The 21,914-nt window shown below is 42.1% G+C and overlaps 1 protein-coding gene across 2 annotated transcripts in view; it reads left to right on the top strand.

The window, feature by feature from the left end:
- MTMR10 (myotubularin related protein 10) overlaps positions 1 to 21,914 on the top strand; it is a 55,149-nt gene that overhangs the window by 28,159 nt on the left and 5,076 nt on the right. Inside the window, exons 5-15 of one of the 2 annotated variants that reach the window (XM_083412758.1) lie at positions 1,059 to 1,201; positions 8,115 to 8,205; positions 10,187 to 10,346; positions 10,853 to 10,940; positions 12,446 to 12,534; positions 13,230 to 13,360; positions 15,900 to 15,969; positions 16,641 to 16,711; positions 17,569 to 17,738; positions 19,571 to 19,741; positions 20,600 to 20,782. In XM_083412758.1, the coding sequence (XP_083268884.1) occupies positions 1,059 to 1,201; positions 8,115 to 8,205; positions 10,187 to 10,346; positions 10,853 to 10,940; positions 12,446 to 12,534; positions 13,230 to 13,360; positions 15,900 to 15,969; positions 16,641 to 16,711; positions 17,569 to 17,738; positions 19,571 to 19,741; positions 20,600 to 20,782 (1,367 nt within the window). Of the gene's footprint in view, positions 1 to 1,058; positions 1,214 to 8,114; positions 8,206 to 10,186; positions 10,347 to 10,852; positions 10,941 to 12,445; positions 12,535 to 13,229; positions 13,361 to 15,899; positions 15,970 to 16,640; positions 16,712 to 17,568; positions 17,739 to 19,570; positions 19,742 to 20,599; positions 20,783 to 21,914 lie in introns of both variants that reach the window. The other variant, XM_083412757.1, reaches the window with a different exon arrangement.

Genomic DNA, 21,914 nt, shown 5'->3' with positions numbered 1-21,914 from the left:
ACCTAGCCAGGAGTAAAGGCAACTTACGCACAAGCAACCCCTAGAACCATTACAGTGAATTAGAGTAAATATGCAATATAATGCAGCAACAGGGAAAGCTATGGACGCATCCAGGAAGTAGGGCGGGAAGTCACAAAAAATTGTATTTAATTTTATGTAATTTGATATTGATTTGTAAAAAAATTGGGAAACTAATACAGATAAATTGGCAAAAAGAAGAATAGTCAGAATTTCCTTTTTGAATGTCTCTGTGGCCTGTAAAAATGGTAAAAATGTAGAAAAGTTGGGTGGCCATCTGTCATGGATGCTTTAGCTGAGATTCGTGCATTGCACAAGGTTGGACTAGATGACCCTTGGGTCCCTTCCAACTCCCATTTTCTATGAAAATATGTGTGCCAGTTAATGTGGCAGGCAGCCTGATTTAGATCTGTTCCATGCAGCTTACACCCATGTAAGTGTGCATAGGGGGTGCACCACACCTTTGTGTTCTTTCCAGGCAGTAACCATTGTTCAGCTCAGCAGGACATGTGTTATTAGCACAAGTCTCTAAGAGGCTTGCAAAAGGGGCTTGTATACTGTACTAGGAGATTTTAGAAATTGCTATCTCTGGTCAACAGATTTGCATGTCTTCTAAATGAAACTGAACTAAGAAATAGGAAGCATTTGTAACCCAAAGCAACAGGGACACCATGCAAGAGTTACGTGGTTTGGACAGCATGTATAGTTGACTCTTGGGCCAGTAGTTCCAAATTATGCCAAATTATGCCAATAGTACAGAGGTGGGTTAGATTCTGACCAGAGGTGCAGTTTTTAGTGTTGAAATTGAATGAAGGAAACACAAGGGAAAATTTTATTTGTACACCACTTGGAAAACTTTTATCAAGTTATTTATACCTTTTCTAATTAAATCGAAATAAATGAATAGTAAGCAGGTCAATGTACTCTTCAGATGGGAGCTGTTGTATATCAGTTTGTTTCTGTTAAGCATTCATAACATGGCTATTTGTTATATGCATAACTGTCTCCTTTTTATTTAAAAAAAAATCTCTCTCTTGCAGTAAATGACACAAAGAGGAAACAGAAAGTTCTCGGCCCCAACCAAAAGCTTAAATTTAACCCAACAGAATTAATAATTTACTGCAAAGACTTTCGTATCGTCAGATTTCGTTTTGATGAAGCAGGACCCGAAAGTGCAAAAAAGGTATTGCAGCAGGTCTGATATTTGTCTTGAGTGTTGCCTAGATGGAGAATTAGCCAACAATTTATGGTTTTTCTTTCAAAATGAAAACCTGCCAAATAATTAAATACCATTCTGGTGTATCTGAAACTGGTTACTTGTGTTTCATCCATGGGTTAATCGTTCCATTTACCACCATAAACATCAGTGAATAACTTTGAAACTATAGAGGTAAGATGACAGTACATGCTAGAATCTTGAAGTTGCTTGAAGTGACAATGGAAATGTGTTTTTACTTAGACCTGGCTCTCATTGAGGTGGTAGATTTGTGTGTGAACTATAGCACTTGCCTCTGCAGATGGGGACTTGCATAATGGAATGTACCTTTGTATTTTAAAAAATTCCTTCCACATAGCACATCAGGGAGAAGCTAAGCTTGAACCCTGGGAGGGAATTGGTTTGGGGGAGATTCAGTCTTGTGATCCCCCACCTTCATTCCAACACCAGTGGTGCAGCCCAGACCACAGTGAGAACGAGGTCATGGGGTCCTAATCCCTTTCACTCACATTTATACACACCTGGCTTACAAGGTAGGAATAGTAACTCTTATCATAGGCTGATTCTGAGGAGGAGCTAGCTAGCTCTACTGTATCCCATATAGACATGAAGCAAGTAATTAAGTGGTGAAATCTTGCTTAGCACTAAGCACTTGCTTAGCACTTAATGTAACGTTAAGGCTTATGGCTAAATAAATTTCCTTGTTTATCTTAAATGTAACTTGCGTATCATTTTCATGAATCCTGCAGTTGCTAAGCCAAGTCACTTAATAGGAGATGAAAGATTTTGGGTAGTGTTTTTAATGCTGGTGGCATTTGGAAAAACATATACTGGCTTATTCAGCCAATATATTTGCAAGCCTTTTGCCTGCATATACAGTCATTTTGCTCCATATTTCATGGTGTGTAGCAGCCAGACCAATAAGTTTGTGTTATATCCTGGCTTGTTCCAAAGTTGGTAACTATTGTTTGTAAGAAAAGAAGAAACCATGGTTAATTAAAGACTTAATGGTTTGATTGCTGTGCACTGCAAAGGAGTGGTGCGCTCGAGCAAAAGACTTGTGTATCCATTTCATAAGCAAACACAAAAATACAGTCATCCAAACCAGGCCTCTGTGTTTTTTCTAACCCTTGAAAAATATTTTTCATCACCACCATATTAGGTTTTTTTCTGGTTCTTGCAGTTGCAGAATGTATTCCTTGCCTGTCTTTGCAGCAACCAGTCTTCTAATATCTTTGTTCCTTAAATGTTTAATACACAGTAAAAGGGGCTTCTGTTTTTTTGGAACAACAATTCAGGTAAATGAACACTTGTTTCCTCTCACTCAGGCTTGGGTCCACCTTCTAAAATGTCACTCGCACACCTTCTGTGACTTAAGGCCCACCATCTGTTTTGGTGTCTGTTCCCTAAACTGCTGAGAGCCAAACTAGATGCAGTATGAGTTCATGATGGGATTGCCCAGAACCTTCCGCTTTAGTAAAAAAATAGCAGTGTTATTTATCTAGGTTTATTTCCCCATTTGTCAAAGCAGTTGCATGGACATGGTAATTTAAAAGAAAGAAAGCAGGTAGGTAATTTGGGTCATAGGTTTCCTACATCTACTTTGACCTCTAGTTTTAGTGCATTAGTCTTCAGCCAATAAAACCCACTTCTGGGTCATCGCCCAATCTAAAATGCACCCCATTTCAAACTACAGTTTGAAAGTGTAGGGATTGAAGACTCAAATACTCTAATGGTTCATTTTAAACCCCCTGAGACTTCACAGTAGAGGTTTTGTTGATACTAGAAATGGAAACCGTTGGCTTTATGCTGACAGTGGCTGTCCTTTGAGCTGCCAGTAGTCAAAGGTTAGGACATGAAAATTTACACGTAGCTCCTGGAAAGTTGAAGTCAGAGTTTTCTCTGGCAGATGCTTAGCATTTTGCACTTGTTTTAAAAACTACTGGATGAATAGTTAGGCTTGGTTAAAGGAAGAACAAGAAGTCCATTCAATGTGGCATCTGCTGTTATATTTGCTATTTTGGTTTAAAATTTCTCATAGAGCTATATGTAGAGCTAAGGGCTTTACTCAAAAACAAATTTCAAGTGAAAACTGTAAATACTTAATATCCAGAAACCAATACAGAGACTGAATCAGCCTTAAGCATGCTTTCTTGTGCAGCACACTGGTATTTTTTGTATATGAAATGCTTAAAATTTCATTCCCATAAGAAGTAACTAGGAGACATTTGGACTTTGAGATCTTTGAAGATCTCAGTATATACATTGCAATATAAACATTGCTTGTATTGATAGTATTAGCAGAATCTGTACTTGAAATGCATGATTTGGGACTCAAACTTTGTGCATGTGTGATTGAGGGAGCCACATGACCAGCACATTGATAGTGAGATGCAGAATGCCGAATCTCCTAACCATGATTAGGAGATCAAGAACATGCCAAAGGCTGAAAAGCCACTTATCTGTGCCCGTCCCATTCTTCAGCTTGCTTTAACCATAATGTAGCATTATGTTATTTTAGTGCTAAATATGGTATTGTATGTATTCTTTTGTGCCCAAGGCATGTAAGGCCACTTCCAACCCTGGTTTGGCTACAAAAGCAATGCTTGTCAGCGTCAGCCAGCAGAGGTGAGAATTTGCGCTATAAGAAGGAAGCAATGAATGCCCACAGTCTGTTCCTGATACCTTAATCACAGTTCAGGGGGCCAGAAAGGTTAAAATCCTCACCATCTGAGCCTTTACCATCTTTCTTCAGTTTTTTTTAAAGTTTTTTTGAAGAAGTTGAGGGGTTGCATAGGACCAATGGTGGGAGCCAGTTCATGCTGCTCTCTTTCTTGGTTGGTATTGATCACAGTTTCTCACTTATCAGGCAGATGTAGATTTTGGGAACTGGCCGGTGTTTGGGCTGATCTCTACACTTCTGCTTTCGCCATAGTATTTCTCTCTAAGCATTTGTAGCCTTGCATTTTAAAATCACATTCCTATTTCCTTCTGAAAACGGAGGAAGCCCCCTAGGCTTTTCTCTGTTGCAGAAGAATTCCTGATAAGTTTTGTAGCTGTTTGCATGGGACTAATAAAGTGATCCAAAATATTTGTTGGTAATTTTCCTTAGCATTTTTTCTGTTCTGCTTAAACAAAGCTAACCGGCCTGGAAGGAGGTCCCTGTTACAATCTGTGGGAAGACAGAAGAGGAATGCTAATGGTTTTTCTTTTCTACAAATAAAGCTGACTGTGTTTGCACACTTGGTTCAAGTCTCCAAAAGTACATCAAATCTTCCATTGCTTCCTTCCTGAGTCTCTCCTCTGGAATGTGACATGGGGAAGAATCCCCGGTAGTAGTTGCCAAGGGAGTGTTATTGTTCCCTGGTCAAATCATAAAGGCTGTATGTAGCAGACTGCATCTTCTGTATCTGGTGGCCTTCATATCAAAATGGGTGAGTCTAGTTGCATACCATCTGCATGCTGCAGCTGGGGGGGGGGGGTGCAGTCTTGCCTCCTCCCTCTCCAGAACCCCTTTATTTAAAAGCAAATTAGAACATGAAGATTTAGAAAATAACTTCTACTATATTTGCTTTTTCCCCCCTTGTCATACTAAAAGAATAGGAGACAATGTCCCATAACCTACTGAATAATAAAAAAAATCCATCTGCAGTGAATTAGCCCTTCTGTTTTCAGTTTCCCTGACCATATGCGTACATGTTCATAGTGACTAATTAGCTTGAGCTATAAGGTGGTGACTAAATAGGGGTGGAGGGACAACACAAAACTCCGTGTTGCTTAAGTTTGTTATTCAGTTGTTTTTGCTGTCAAACTACAGCTGAAAATTCTCAAGGAAGACAAATAAGGTGGGTGTGGGAGGAAGTGAAGGGAGGGGAAGGAGAAGATAAGTGGAAGCAACTAGAAGAAGTCAGCAACTTCAAAGGAAATGGTGCATTTTTAAGTTGCAGTCCAAAGCAACAGTTTATATTGAAATTGGGGAGATGGTTATCTGAGATTGGTATTACAGCTAAAATTTCTGAACCTTGGCATGGGCTAATGATTAATATATCAGAAAACTAGTTTTTATTTTATTCCTTGCATTTTTAATTTCGGGAGCACCTGTATCTGCTTGGGTTATACAGGTTGCTCTATAGAAAGGAAACAAGGGTTGTTCAGTAGCAAAGTGCAAATGTTATCGCACACACTGCCAGGAAGCTGTAGGTTTTTTGGCTGTGGCCGTTTCTCCAGCGGCCCTGCTTTGCCTGACAGAACTGCCTGTCTCGAGCAGGAAACTCTTTTTAAAAAACAATGTTGCTTGTTCTACAGGGTGCTCTTGATCTCTTCCCATTCTCTGATGTGAGTGCAGTTGAAGATAAAAACCTTCCTCTGCTAGTTTCTAAGAGGAAGAGCAGAGCATCATTACACAGAAGAATCAGTTGGGTAGGATGGGAAAGAGTGATTGGCCGACATGCAAAATCTGTATTTAGTTTTTGTGGGGTGTTCGATGGCTGTTCTTCTACTTTTCCCAAAAGCACATTGCCAGGACATTAAAGGTGGCTTGCATGCAGAAGGTCTCCAAGTAGAGCTGGGAGAGTTTAAAAAGTTTAGACAGTGCTGAGATAGATGGACCATTGGTCTGATTTGGTAATAGGGCTGGGCACCTACCTGGGAGTCAAACCCATTGAACTCAGTGGGGCTTATTTCTCAGCAGACATATATACTGTATAGGATTGCTTGGAAAGTGGTCTTACCAAGAAGAGTTATGACTTCTATATATTTAGCTTTGATCCAAGTGTGTCTTCACCATTTTATCACCCATGCTGCTTCCACACATTTTTAAAGGGTTCCCCAACCCTCAGGAATGACTTCAGGAGGCAGCGGTAGCAAGAAAGGGTAGGGGGTTCTTTGGATCCAACCCTTGCTTATTTTTTGTTTAACAAAAATGCTCCCAAGAAAAGGGCAGGCAGTGGTAGCATATATCATCTGCCACATGGCAGTACAGTAAACCTTAAGCGGTGTGGATCAACAAAAGCTAACCTATACGTAGATATGTTATATGTTCATTGCTACATGGTGAAGGTAGCAGTATTTAGGGGGAAGAGGGGCCTTTTTGTATATGAAAGCAGACCTCAGCACTGCTTTTGCTGCACTGTGAGCTGATTTCAAGAGCTTTAGCTTGTGTATCCTAAAAGTTTATTCCTTGCCCAGTAAGCACTTGGGTGGGGCAGTGTGTGCAATGAAATAGAGAAATGTTTTCTCATGGCAGACAGAAAAATCTTGAACTTTCTCCTTTTCCATGACATTCCGTGTAAGTTCAAGGAATTTGCCATTTGGCATTAAGAAGCTGCTTTCATTAAAGCCCTGGACAATGGCACCACTATGTGTAGTTTCTGTTTTAGGCATCAATAGCAAACAAACCAGGCGTTTTGTAGAAAAATAAATCAGGATTTCCAGGTAGATAGTAATTTCTCTTGTCAAAAAATCCATGTGGCCATTGTTTTCAACAAAATCCTGTGGACTGTTTCTGTTCCTTTTCCCCTTGTTAAAATGCAAGTAAGGATTTATAGGGGAAGAAAATGTGCAACACGTGTAATAACAAGGCAGAGGTATTAGGCCTTGCCTATATTTGTCTGTAGGTTGCTTTGGTCAAGGTGAGAATGAATGGACTTCGTGCAGATTAGAACTGTTCCATGGGATAAAGTTAGCAATTTGATTTTTTTTTTAATCAATGGAAATGTTTTTTTCAATGCCTGAAATGGAAACTATGGGCAACATTTCTTCTCTTTCAGAATGAGTGGGAATATGTTTATAGTGGAATTTTAAAATAATATGGTAATGCAGCTAATTCACAGAACTGCAAATTTATTCAGAGATGATAATAGCATTGCTGCAGCATCTACCTAGGTATCAGTTCTGAGTAGAAAAATAAACTTATGCTGGTATTTTCAAATGGAGATTATATTCTGGGCTGAAACACAATATAAAACAAATGAACATGGCATCAGGGTAGCTAATATTGTCTACAGGTAATATGAAACATGCAAAACAACCACCACCACCCATATTTGCTTGGAAACAAGTCCCAGAGTGGGGGTTATTCCTAGGTAAGTTCATTGAATTGCAGCTTTACTGCTCATTCACATCATGGCATAGCATGGCCACTTGGTATGCTGGTTATTGCTGAATAAAACCTAGAGACCTATCTATGTTAATTTCATAAATATACTAAACAGTACATTTTCCCCAGGTTATATACATTATATATGTGTTCTTGAAGTAACACAGTAAATTTATATGTGAAACATTGTGAATATGTAAACTGGTTCTCCAGATTCCTTACAAGTTTTTTATTTTCAATTTCCTGCAACTTCAAGCCTTACTGAAACTGTATCTCAAGTTGCACAGAGGGCCCTCAGGATAAAGAAGGAGTGATGCTTCCCTGTGAAAAATGTCAGGAGCCAAGAATAAGCCATGGCTGACTCTAGCTGCCTAGCAAAAAAACATAGTCATCTTTCTGTTTAATGAAATTGGAAATTGGATTTTAGAAAGCATGTTGGTGACAAAAGCTGGGATTCAGATAACTGTATAAGTGTTTTTCTTCACCCAGGGAGGGTTCAGGCTTGTGTCATGGTTTATTTTACAAGGCCTGGTGTCCCCTGGGTATGGCACAGCCCTTGAGTTTGCCTAAGGAGCTCTTTTGATTATGATCACTGTTAGTGAAAGCCAAAGTAGGTGATGGCACTTGGAAGTTGGAGGGATACAGCTCGCCCTTCCTTAGACAAAATCACATAGTTTTGCTTTCTCTGGTCTGCCATTTCCTCATGCAGTCTAGTCTTTTCTAGTAAAAAGTGGTTGGAAGCAGCTCAATGCACCCCAGTTCTTTTTCTTTTCCTCTGTTCAGGTGTGCCTTGCAATAGCTCATTATTCCCAGCCAGCAGATCTTCAGCTCCTCTTTGCATTTGAATATGTGGGCAAGAAATACCATAATCCAGGTAATGCAGACATTTACTTTCCCTCATAGCCTTTGGAGTGAGAGCATGGCTGCCAACTTTTATGGGAGCTTTTTGGTGAACCCAGGGGTTTGTTTTGGAGGGTGTCATATAAGCAGTCCTACTTGAGTGGTAGTACATGTTTACATGCATAGAAAAGCTCACTAGAAATGTATCTGTGCCTAAGTGTGCTGGGGGGTGATTGCAGTTCTGAAGCTAGAAGAGAGCCCTTTGCTCGTCAATATGCACCATGAAGGCTGAGCTTCCATCTCCCCTTGCTATGTTCTGGGTTTGCCAGAGGAGAAACAAGCTATGCTCAACGGAGTTTTGGAGTTCAAGGTAGTTTGGCTGGAAAAGAAGAACCAGCTTGTGTCACATGGGAGTGTTACAATGGTGCCCTTCCTACCTTTTCTTCCCAGTCTTGGTTCCTTGGCTGCAGTGAGATAATAGATTTGCAACACCAAGCTCTACTAATGAGGCTAGAGTCACTTCCACTTTGTAGCAAAGTAATCCGTAGGGGGAAGTATTTGAAGGTTGCTCATTTAAAGAACCTCTCAAGAATTAAACCGCTGAGGAAAGGAGTGGTAGTTTTCAATATGGTAGTTGGTTTAGCCTCAAAATATTGGGAATCTAATCCTAAATCCATTGAAACGTATGAAAGTTTGCATTAACAGAAGCATTCCTTAAAATGGCATAACGTGTTGTCACAGATAGATTAAACACAGAGTGACTAGTGGGATGCCACAGGGTTCTGTCTTGGGCCCAGTCTTATTCAACATCTTTATCAACGACTTGGATGATGGACTCAAGGGCATCCTGATCAAATTTGCAGATGACACCAAACTGGGAGGGGTGGCTAACACCCCAGAGGACAGGATCACACTTCAAAACGACCTTGACAGATTAGAGAACTGGGCCAAAACAAACAAGATGAATTTTAACAGGGAGAAATGTAAAGTATTGCACTTGGGCAAAAAAAATGAGAGGCACAAATACAAGATGGGTGACACCTGGCTTGAGAGCAGTACATGTGAAAAGGATCTAGGAGTCTTGGTTGACCACAAACTTGACATGAGCCAACAGTGTGACGCGGCAGCTAAAAAAGCCAATGCAATTTTGGGCTGCATCAATAGGAGTATAGCATCTAGATCAAGGGAAGTTATAGTGCCACAGTATTCTGCTCTGGTCAGACCTCACCTGGAGTACTGTGTCCAGTTCTGGGCACCACAGTTCAAGAAGGACACTGACAAACTGGAACGTGTCCAGAGGAGGGCAACCAAAATGGTCAAAGGCCTGGAAACGATGCCTTATGAGGAACGGCTAAGGGAGCTGGGCATGTTTAGCCTGGAGAAGAGGAGGTTAAGGGGTGATATGATAGCCATGTTCAAATATATAAGAGGATGTCACATAGAGGAGGGAGAAAGGTTGTTTTCTGCTGCTCCATAGAAGCGGACACGGAACAATGGATCCAAACTACAAGAAAGAAGATTCCACCTAAACATTAGGAAGAACTTCCTGACAGTAAGAGCTGTTTGACAGTGGAATTTGCTGCCAAGGAGTGTGGTGGAGTCTCCTTCTTTGGAAGTCTTTAAGCAGAGGCTTGACAACCATATGTCAGGAGTGCTCTGATGGTGTTTCCTGCTTGGCAGGGGGTTGGACTCGATGACCCTTGTGGTCTCTTCCAACTCTATGATTCTATGAAATTAATTTGACATATGGTAGGGGCAGATCAGAACTTCTCTTTGTTTCCCCATTTAGTGCAAGTTCATGTCTGTCAAAACTTGGCCAGACACACAATGGAAAATAATATGCTTTGGGGGTGCTCTGGCCCCTACACAGCTGTATTTTCAAGATAACTTAACAGTTTTATATAAAGCAGCATTGGAAGTTTGGAGGTCTGTTTGTTTCCTGCAAGATATTGTACATCTGTTTATTTGCATGGCACAACTTGGAAAGTACTTTTTAAAAAATCACTTCCTTCTAGCAAAAAAAGTGAATGGAATAGATCCTGGAGGAGGAGGAGGTGGTGGCCAGCTGACTCCATTGTTTGAGACATACTCTGACTGGGATAGAGAGATCAAGAGAACAGGAGCATCAGAATGGCGTGTATGTTCAGTGAATGAAGGCTACATGATATCTACCTGGTAAGTTTGCTTTTCTTTCATAGCCAGGAAACCACACTGGGATTGAGAGGCAGAGTTGGCCTCAGGGCACAATTCCATTCCCTAGCAATGAGCCTCTTCTCAGTGATCTTTTGCAACCGGATTTTGAAGCAGTTTGTGAAACAACACTGCCATGACTGTTGTTATGAATTGCATTGGTACATAGCTAACCACTCTGTCTGTGAGCCACTGGCTGGTAAAACTCTGGTGCTTTTGCAAGAGAAAATGGTTTTTTTCAGATTGCAATTGAAATAATGCAGTTTAGGTTCCATTTCTTAGTAAAGAATAAGCTAGCTTTGCATTGTCATTAGAGATAATAATGACCAGATTAATCTTAAGATTTCTATGGTTGATTTCTAAACAAAAGGAAAACATTGACACTTCAACTCTTGGCTTTAGCATTCTAATCAATGCTGCATATAAAAAGACTTTACTTGTATTACATTTCCCAAGTAACTATTATGAGTGTATTTTGTCTTGGCCCCAAGTCTTCCAGAATACTTTGTCGTGCCATCATCTTTGGCGGATCAAGATCTCAAGCAGTACTCCTACTCCTTCACTGGAAGACGGATGCCAGTAAGTGTGAAGCTGACATTGCTGCTTAATTGGTAGTGTTGCATCTCTGCTAGAGTGCAGCCCACTCCGCTACACAACTATGTAAGGGATCTGCAACTATTGAGTTCCAAACCCTTCGAGGTCAGAAAGGAAAGGTTCAAGGAAAGTGTAAGAGCAGCCCCGGTGAATCAGATTGAGGACTCACTGGGCAGTCAGACTCGCTGGACGCCTAGAGCCCAGGACACAAGCCCTTCCCTGCTATTGCACCCTGGCAGCTGTCATTCAGAAGTACACTGCCTCTGAATTTGGAGATTTCATATAGCCATCATAGCTAACCGTGGAAAGTCAGAGTCGAGGAGGAATAAATTTCAACTGTCATCACCACATCTTGTGGCAATGAATTTCATAAATTATTTCTTGGATTAAGAAATCTTTCAGTCTGTCTCAAATCATCTTCCTATCAATTTCATTTGGTGACCCTGAATTCTAGTGTTATGGGAGATGGAGGGGGGAAATCCCCCTTTCCCCCCAAATGTGTAGGGAGGGGAGGTGGCAGATGAGGATATCATAGCAATAAAAGAGCTAATGGAGTGTGATTGTGCTCATGTCCTGCTTGCAGGTTAACCATAGGCATCTAGCTGATCGCTGAGAACAGAATGCTGGATTTGATGGACTGCTGTTCTTAAGATATTGTGCAGGGCAGGAAGGGAATAGAGTTCTGTAGGGTTGTAGGGTGGGTGGTAGTAGCCATAGGGTAGGAGGGACACCCCTAGAAACTATTCCGGATATTTTAGCCTTGTGAAGGCCACACTTCACAATGTTAATGTATTTCTGGCATTTGCAAAAAGCATGCTTTTTGGGTGGCGCTGTGGGTTAAACCACAGAGCCTAGGACTTGCCGATCAGAAGGTCAGTGGTTCGAATCCCCGCGACGGGGTGAGCTCCCGTTGCCCGGTCCCTGCTCCTGCCCACGTAGCAGTTCGAAAGCACATCAAAGTGCAAGTAGATAAATAGGTACCGATCCGGTGGGAAGGTATACGGCATTTCCATGTGCTGCTCTGGTTCGCCAGAAGCGGCTTAGTCACGCTGGCCACATGACCCGGAAGCTGTATGCCGGCTCCCTCGGCCAGTAAAGCGAGATGAGCACCACAACCCCAGAGTCGGCGACAACTGGACCTAATGGTCAGGGGTCCCTTTACATTTAATACCCGGTTGTATTTTTCCCTGGCTCCTGAATTCTATCTTTTAAGATATTGTTAATACCATGCTAATTTTATTGTGAACCACCTTTAGATTTTTTAAAATGAAAGATGGTATAGAAATGCTTTAAATTAAATGCTGAAGATAATTTTGCTTTCTGGAACTTCAGCAGCTACAACCAGCAGCCTGTGACCTTTCCTTCATGAACACAAAGATAGTGAGCTTCTTATGGTCGTTTAGAGGTGCTGTAGGCTTGTTGAATATAGTCCTTTGCATGACTTGTACCTTGCCTTGTATCCACAATATAAAGGATTCACTTTCTTCTAGATGTGGTGCTGGAATCACTCCAATGGAAGCGCACTTGTGAGAATGGCCAGCATTAAAGACCAGTTGCAACAGCGAAAAATAGACCAACGGTAAAGATGGTAGTATTGTTTGCTTAGTGGGCAAAATCAGATTCCCTTTGATCCAGAGTTTGGAGATTTTTGGGAAATGTGTATGTTCTTAATGTAGCATAGAAGCAAGTAGGAAATATGTTAAGGTGCAAGTGAAGGGCAAGATCCCTAATCTTTGTGAGAAGTATCTGTGGGGCAGAACCGAAGTCCTTTCACCTAACAGTAGGACCTTTGGCAAATGTTGCCTGTGACCCTTAAAAACTCGCCTTTCTGCAGAGAACGTAGTGATCAAATTCTGCACCATGTGCCACATCTACTATCTCATATTCTGTTGACAGAGGAGATGAATATCCCTGAGTGTTGAGTTAGATAAGCTAGTTGCTCTTAAGCATTGTTAACTTGGGTCATCAAGATCAGATTCTCTGTTGGTTGTTGAAGGCTATGGGGGGGGAGGTGTGCTTTCTGGCCCCCATAGGTAAGGGCATCATCGTGCCAGTTGTTCCCTGGTTACAGGGTTCTTTCATATCTCATAGCCCCACAAAACAGGAAAGCAGCAGATTGCCATTGCAAAGAACACTAGCAACCATGCCCAGTCAGCTGGTAAAAATGCTTGTTATCAGTTTTTAGGCCAGAGGATCAGCAGGGGAAGGAAATACTCTTAGGACACAAACTTTCCCTTCATGACCAACTTTGCTTCAGTACTTTTTTTATGCTAGGATTTGCAATGCTGTCACTAGAAGCCATCCACAAAGAAGTGATGTTTACAAATCTGATTTGGACAAGAGTCTGCCAAATATCCAAGAAATCCAGGCTGCCTTTCTCAAACTCAAGCAATTATGTGTCAATGGTATGTTCTTGGCTGCTTTTTTCTGTAAAAAGTGTGCAGTTGGGTATCTCAAGACAGGAATTCCCAACCTTTCAGGGTCTGTGAGCACATCTAAAATTTTAAGAATTGTTTGTAGGTGCAGCCGGAATACCTGCCATGTGTGGGGGTGACTGGTTTCAAAATGTTCAGAGTGCCTTCTCTATGTCTCCATAAAGTTGAAAGTGTAAGGGAAAAGATGCAGGCAGGAAGATGCCTGTCAAGTGGAGCTCACCCTCCACCAAGGACCCAGTTGCCCGAAGGTCCTTGGCAGAGACGCATCCCTCCTTGTCCCCTGCATTTAACCAAGGAGCTCTGTGGCTCCCATCATCGTGAGGAGGGGCGCATCTTAACACCCATCCACCCAAAATGCATGACCCGATGTTGGGCTGCATCCTGAAAATAAGAGCCAGTTCTCCTCTGGTGAAGGACTTGTGCTACCGTCCGCTTGGATGAGGATATCCAGGAGAATACAGAGCCTTGCAGGCCTTGCATTGAGAACACTGGCACTAATTTTTTCAGAAGAAGCAACGGGTAGGATGTGTTTCTAAATACATCTGGGACAATGTATGTGTCTGAATTCACATGCATGTCCCTCACTAACATGTATTCATTCACACACTATCCAGCTGTTTAGGATCTCTTACTAGAGTTATAACATGTTCGTTATGAATATGTGTTTACCCTTAACACACAAGAAAAGCCCATAAGTTCTCACACAAACGGAAAAAAGATTGGTCTATAACATGAAATGAAAGTGACAGAATATATTAATGCTGCTTCAGACAGCAATATTACAATTTAAGCAGAGTTGAACTTTTACCTAGATGAGCAATTCTTATAATTCCAATATTTCTGTTGTCTCTTCCTAGAGTTTCCTGTCTATTTCCCATTTTGTTTATTCTTCTTGCTTGATTGAAAGTTAAAATAATGTAATCCTAGTGAGTGATGACTAAACTGGTTATCCTTGATTGCTTCCTGTTAAAGTTATTTTACTATTATCTGTGTGGAAACCATTATTTTACAGGTGCTGGTAACTAGATTACATGTGCTGATCTTTACATTACGAGTTCAGGATGTCTCGTCAATGCCTTCTAGAACATGTTTGAGATAGACTGGTACCAAGGTCAAGAAAAGTTCATAATGAGGACCCCCCCCTTGCATATTAAGCTATGCCTACCTTTATTCCTGCCATGATCTACAATAATAAACCACAGAAAAAGTTCAGATTGTCACACACCTATTTACACATTCTCCTTGTTCTTTAGTCGTGTCTGACTCTTCATGACCCCATGGACCAGAGCACACCAAGCACTCCTGTCTTCCACTGCCTCCCGCAGTTTGGTCAAACTCATGCTGGTCTCTTCGAGAACACTGTCCCACCATCTCGTCCTCTGTCGTCCCCTTCTCCTTGTGTCCTCCATCTTTCCCAACATCAGGGTCTTTTCCAGGGAGTCTTCTCTTCTCATGAGGTGGACAAAGTACTGGAGCCTCAGCTTCCTAGGGACCTTTAATTCTGAAGACCTGGAGAATACTGTCTGTGCCTAAAAGGCTGTTCATACATTTCAGGAGTAGAATAGGGACTTTAGGCTGGTTAGAAAACCCTAATTAGCAGGGTGATAATTAATGGCAGAGTTAACAAACTGTGGATAAATGGTGGGAGAGGTTGTGCTGTACCTTTGAGGGGAGCTAGCCCATCCCTGATGCCTTAACCATAGTTAAGAGACATGTGGCATCTCTCCCTACTGTACTAGTCCTGTGTCCCAGCTAGCCTAGTAACCTGTTCTCACAGGAGCTACAAGCAGGGCCTGAGCAGAACAGTGCACTGCTCTCCTTTGATTCTCAGCAACTGGTTTCCGGAAGTATACTAGTTTGTCCCCAAAGAATGGTTCCCTTCTAAGGGGAGTATTTCCCTCTTCAAGAGTGCCGCTCTCCTTGCCTAAGACACTCATTCTCCCTGACAGTAGGGAAGGGAGGGATTATTGTGAAGTAGGATGCAACTATAACAACCCTAACCGGATGTTTGCCTCTCTTAGCTTTTTTAAGTCTACCACCGTGGCCTCAATGAACTTGTTCCTGCACAGCCAGGCACTCATTGCACCTCAGACACACCCACGGTTTCTCTCCGACAGGGAGAGTCCTACATGTGACACAGTGCAAAACACTAGAAAGCCTCCACACCCTCCTGGCACTCAACCCATGTAATTGTTTTTGTCGTTTAAGATACTATATTGAGAGTATGGCTTTTATTAGATCATAGAAAGAAGGGGCAGATCATTGAATCCTGGTCTGCTTGCCCTGCCAGGGAATGCACATATCTCTTTAACACACCTTGACGTTTTGTCATCATGGGATTGCATTGGGAGTGGACAGGAGGTGTTGATTAAGTGAGGAGTGGAGAATGGGCAATTGGCTTGAGTCTGCTGGGAGTTTACTCCTCTAAAGACAGTAATATCACTATACGGCTCTCATATTTCAAATATGGGGAGCATGATTTCTTACTTCTTTTCTCTTCTGGTCACAGAACCTTTTGAAGAAACGGAGGAGAAATGGTTGTCTTCACTGGATAATTCACACTGGCTAGAGTATGTGAGGTATGTGCAGAAGCTGCAATTAAAAATCTCTGTTGACAGATTTATTTGCATCCTAGATCAGAGGTCAGCAACCTTATCCGAGGATGGGCCGGTCGACGTTCCGTCCGTCGGAGGAGGGTGTGTGCGCACGCATGCTCTTCCGGGTTGGAGGTGCGCCCATGCGCACACTCTATTTCCGGCACTCCTCTGACCTGGAAGTGGGCCAGAAATAGCATATGCGCACGGGCACTTCTCTGTCCCACACAGTATTTCCAGCGCACCTCCGGGTCGGAGGAGCGCCCGTGCGCATGCGCACAGGCACCATCAACCTGGAAGTCGGCCACAGCACCAGTAAGAGCGGGGGGGGTGCAGGGGTCAGCATGGGCCGGTTAGACAAGCCTCGTGGGCCACTACTGGCCCATGGGCCTTAGGTTGCTGACCCCTGTCCTGGATGGACAGAAGATAAAATATTGGCAAGCACTTTGAAGTGAGAGACTAAAAAATGTTGTTCTTGGACATATATGATTCTGGGAAACTAAATTTCACTAGAGATTTAAGGTGAGTTTGCCTCTGCAATTATCTTGCAGTGCACAGCTTATTCCAAAATAAAGCTAATAGTGGACTTGCTTGAGTATTGAATAGTTCTAAATAATTTAAATAAATTAATATAGGCTTTTTTTGTCTTGGTCTAGACTTTTCCTGAAGCATTCCGCAGAGCTTGTATACATGTTGGACTGTAAGCATGTTTCGGTAGTTTTACATGGTAAGCATGTTGATGCTGCTGCAGACATTATACCAGTATATTTAGGAATAATTGTAGTAGCTGTTATCCACTACTCAAAGTGTGGACACCATTATTAAATTTATCCTTTCCACTGTGTTTATCTCTGAACTCTTTTATTTAATTATTATTAAATTTGTATACTGCCCTTCATATATCTCAGGGCGGATTACAAGATAAAAATACAAGATAAAAAAACACAAAATACATAATAAAAATATGAACAAAACAAAACCAATAACCTCCACCCCCTCCTCTTCCCTCCTCTTAGCCAGTTCCCTTCCCGGTCCTTGTCTGGTGTGGCTTCATGACCTGAGCAGTGCAATCGGTGGGTTGTGCCTGCCAGGCAGCTGTGCAGGCAGACTCCCATTCCCCTCACAAGGAGGCGTCTTCTTCCATATTGTCCGCAATAGTCTTAAAAAGCTCCCAGAACCCAGTAGCAGGTTAGAATAGGAGGCTTTGCCTTTATGATTTTTGGAAACTTTACTGTTCAGAGGTGGTATTAAAAAGGTAACCCTTCTTGAGCTTGAAGAGGTGCTGGTAATATAGGCAGCCCATTACTGACCTCCTCTTCTACAAAAACAAACACTGTGCTGATTCACAACTCAATAAACACAGTTCTGAGCAAGCAGGTGTGTTACCATTTTATTGTAACCTTCTAAAACTGATGCTTATAGCATTGATAATACTTTGTAAGTGGCTTTGAGGTCCGTTCGAAAAGCATTATAAAAACAAAGCACATGACCCTGTGCTATTTGTATTGTTGTTAACATCCCCCCCCCCCCGCTCACTTCATTTTTTATTTTTTTTTATATCACTGTTACAAATGTCAACTACAGAGGAAGAAGGGCGTGACCTGAGCTGCTGTGTGGCTTCGCTCATTCAAGTGATGCTGGATCCCTATTTCCGGACCATTGCTGGTTTCCAGAGCCTGATTCAGAAGGAGTGGGTCATGGCAGGGTACCCGTTTCTAGATAGGTGTAACCACCTGAAGAAATCTGACAAAGAGGTAATTGAGGTCCTTAAGGCTGTGGTCTAAACCACTGAGCCTTGAGCTTGCTGATCAAAAGGTCAGCGGTTCGAATCCCTGGCAATATTGTGAATCGTATGTGTGTGCGTGCAAAAATCATGATGCAGAAAAAACCATGAAGCCAGCCAATGCCTCTACATAGCTCCATCCTTATTTCAGACATCGTGATATATCAGTATGTTGTGATCTTTAGCTGGTGATATATCATGGTGTTGAAAACCAGATATCACCCAGCCCTAGTTACCAGAGCATAGATGAAAGAAGTTAGGCTATCCTTGTCTAGATATGAGTTGCACCTGGGCCACCAGCCAAAGGGCTGATGGAAAGCACTCCACACCACTGAGGCCACCTGAACCTCAAGCGACAGCAAAAGATCCAGAAGGCCCCCATACTTGTTCCTTCAGAGGCAGTGTAACCCCATCAAGAGCAGGCAATCTCTCGGCCATCCAGTCTAGGAAATCTCCCACTAACAGTCTCCAAGTCTTATCTGGATTGAGCTTCAGTTTTTTGGTTCTCATCCAGTCCATTACCAAGGCAAGACAATGGTCCAGCATGCACACTGGCAGATGCAAAAGAGACGTAGAGCTGTGTGCCATCAGCATATTGCTGCCATTGTACTCTTGATGACCCCACGCAGCAGTTTCATGTAGATGTTAAACAGCATGAACCCTGAGAAACTTGAAGCCATTTCCCCTCTGGAAATGACATCCATGTAGGATCGGAACCACCGCAAGGCGGTGCCACCCACCCCTAACTTGGGCAGCCACTCTAGAAAGATACTGTGGTTGATGGTATCAAAAGCCTTGACCAAGCATTGCTAATTTGAGGTTTGATTTACACAATCAGAATCAGAAATTATTGCCTTCAGGTTGATACTATAGGGTTTTATCCTAGATGGCCCCTGTCGACACAAGCAAATAATTTCAGGGTGTTCTCATATTTCTGACTGTCCTGAGTCTTATGGTTTCTCTGTGGGACTACAAATTCTACCCTGTGACTATTGACATGCTCATTGGTGTCTTATCTTACCAAAAGTTTTCAGCTGCTTCATGAAATTTTAAACAAATCTATTTCAGAAGTGGCTGGGCACAATAATAGATTGTACATCAAGCCCTATGAAGAATCAAAAGTCCTGAAGTTTACAGAATCGTGTGGGATTAGAACTAGACTTTTTGTTCTAATGGAATTGGTAGCTAGGTATAAGCTTTGTTGCAGCTAATCTTAGAGCCATGCAAGACAGAGAATTACAAAATAGAGCCTAAAAGCCCAGTGTTGGCTGAAACAGTGGTTTAGCAGAAATTAAAAAATGCAGCTAGTTAAAATCAGGGGAAGAGTGATTTGGAACCCTAGTACATTGGTGCTTTGAAATAAAATTCTCTCCTCCCAAGCCATGAGAAATCTGACATCACTCCTAGCATAGGCTTCAACAAGCACTATTTTCACAGTTAGAAATAAAATAAAAAAAATATGTAACCATGACAGACAGAATCTTAATTTAAGGAAACATTTATGTCCTCTAAAAAAATCTGAATGAAGAGCTGTCTGCCAGGCAGAAAACAACATTTCATGGTTCACTATAGTTCAAACAGCTAAGTTACAGACTACTGGCTCTAGTCAGAGGTACTTGAATGTAAAGTAGGCATTTCCATATATGTTACTCCGGTTTGTACACTTGCTTTGTAGTGCATTATATTTATGTAATAATAATCTCAGCATTGATTTAATGGTGACTGCAGTAAATGTAGGGCTTGAGCGTACTTGCATAAGTCTTCTGTGTGTAACATCTTCCTATCATTTCCCTCCCACTCCAGTCTCCCTTATTTTTGATGTTCCTGGACTGTGTCTGGCAACTGCTTGAGCAATACCCATCAGCCTTTGAATTTTCTGAAGCTTACTTGACGATATTGTACGACAGCACGCGGATCTCGCTGTTTGGTACCTTCCTCTTCAACTCTCCACATCAGAGAGTGAAGCAAAGCACGGTGGGTGCTAAACATTGTCTGACCTCAAGTAGAAGCTACAACACATGGTTAGGAAGCTGGAAAACCACCTCCAGTAGTCAAGGTGGAAGCCTCTTAACTGTTGTGCCAACAAGGGATTGTAGCTCACAGCTATGAGATGGAAGAGCAGTTGGCACACTAAGGACCAAAAAATAGACTCTGCTGATTTCTTATTTGTATATTGAGTTTTAATTAACAGTAGTGGTATTTGTCATCAACATTGCTAACGCCACATGCGAGGAACAAGTTGCACTTTGGTCCTGTGGTATTCTTGCCCTAAATTGTTAACCATCAACTTGAGAGAAACCTTCAGCAAAACCATTTGGGAGAAAGCCATTGTGATCAATAGATTTCAATATAGGTAGAACGTTTGGGTTTTATTTTGCCTTTGTTCCTTACCATTTTCCTAGAAGTTGAAGAATTTCATTAACCTACTTCAAGAAGGCTTTAGCAATTGGAAGAATTGTGTTTAAATTCTGGCAAAACTCTTTTAAGGCATCACCCAGTAACGTGGCTTTCTTCTCTCTCCTCAGATGTCCATAGAGGCCACAATGTTTGGCCTCATTCATTTTAATAATGTAATATAAATATAACAAAATCTCTAAGCAGTTCACAGAAGCTACAATAATAAATTCACAATGAAAAGAATCAGTTCATATCAAAATCCAATAAATCATTAAGCAAAGCATCACCAAAAAAATCCTTTGTGTTCCATTACCATAAAAAGAGGGGGGGGGATGCAGGATCTTATTTTTCTGCAAAGAAAGAGTTTCATATTTATTGGTGAAGTGGGGTTGTGTGTGTATATATGTGAACTTATCTGAATTTTCTTTCTTTCAGGAATTTGCCATAAGCAAAAACATCCAGCTAGGTGATGAGAAAGGCCTCAGATTTCCTTCTGTTTGGGATTGGTCTCTTCAACACACTGTGAGGGATCGTATGCTCTTCCACAACCCCTTGTACATTGGGAAGAGTGCACCGTGTGTGCACAATGGGGCTGTGAAATACTTTAAGCGATCAAAGGTAAGAATGGACCAGTGAGTCAGTCCAGCTATGCCAGTGGTGCTGCAGTTTAGCTGCTGAAAAGATGGTACCTCATTGCTGTTGGAACGGGATCCATTTTCAGTGCACTGGGCCAGTGCCCTTGTGCAGCCCAGCAGTATCCTGCTGGAGAAAATCAAAGAACTGAAACAGGGGCAGCACATCTAGTCCCAACTCACTGGCCAATGCAGGAAATCCAGAATGAGAGCATTCCCAGCACTGGGCTGCCCAGTCGCCGTTTGAAAATCTCCAGTAAGGGAGATCCCATCTATGTAACTGGCCAAAGAAGCTTCTCCCAATGTTCAACTCAAATCCTGTCCTGAAACAAATCCATTAGATCTTGCCTTGCCCTCTGGGACAAGTGAGAACAAACAAGTCTTTGTCCTCTCGCAGGATCTTCAGGTAATGAAGTGGTGATACTTGCATTTATTTCATACTACATTGTTCATGAGAACTCTGCTTCAACTTTCCGGGTAAAGCAGTTTTCTAGCAGGTGATTCCCCACCCTCAACATGGTTAGTGGTTTTGACCTTAACTACCAAGGAAAGCAGTGTATGCTTGGTTGCCTCCAATCACCACATGATTCAGAGATAGGGAATGAGGGAATCTGAGGGCTACCTACCTACTGACAATGTCTGCTAGGAGAATATAGTTAGAGGAGGGAGAAGGAAACTGATGGGTGGCTTCCCCAAATCATTCAGTCCCAATTGGTGGGATGTCATAATACATACAGAGCCCATGAGCTGGGCCGGTGGGTGTTTCGTTGCAGTGTTTCAGTCAGTGCTTTTCTTCTGTTTTTAAGGGCAGGTACTGAGTACCCCCAGGAAAAAAGCACTGGTTTCAGTGATTTTTCAGAGCAGTCTTGCCTCTTATGCAGTAGTCCACCAGCCAGAGCTCACACAAAAGCCCATGTCGTAGGTGAATGAGCTTGCGGGGGGGGGGGGTCTCCCTGCCTCCTCTGCACCCAGCATACAAACAAAGCAAGCTGCTGGAAAAGAGAGCCCTGGTCGTCCACATCCAGTAGAGAAGTTACTTTTAGGGCCCTATTTTCAAGGTTTCTTTGTGTGAGTACTGCATTTATTGCAGTTATTTCTCAGAACTGTTTCTTAGGTCA

This window comes from Podarcis tiliguerta (genome assembly GCF_965153285.1).
Source record: "Podarcis tiliguerta genome assembly, chromosome: 14".
Taxonomy (NCBI): Eukaryota; Metazoa; Chordata; class Lepidosauria; order Squamata; family Lacertidae; genus Podarcis; species Podarcis tiliguerta.
This window is presented reverse-complemented; position numbering and strand designations above follow the sequence as displayed.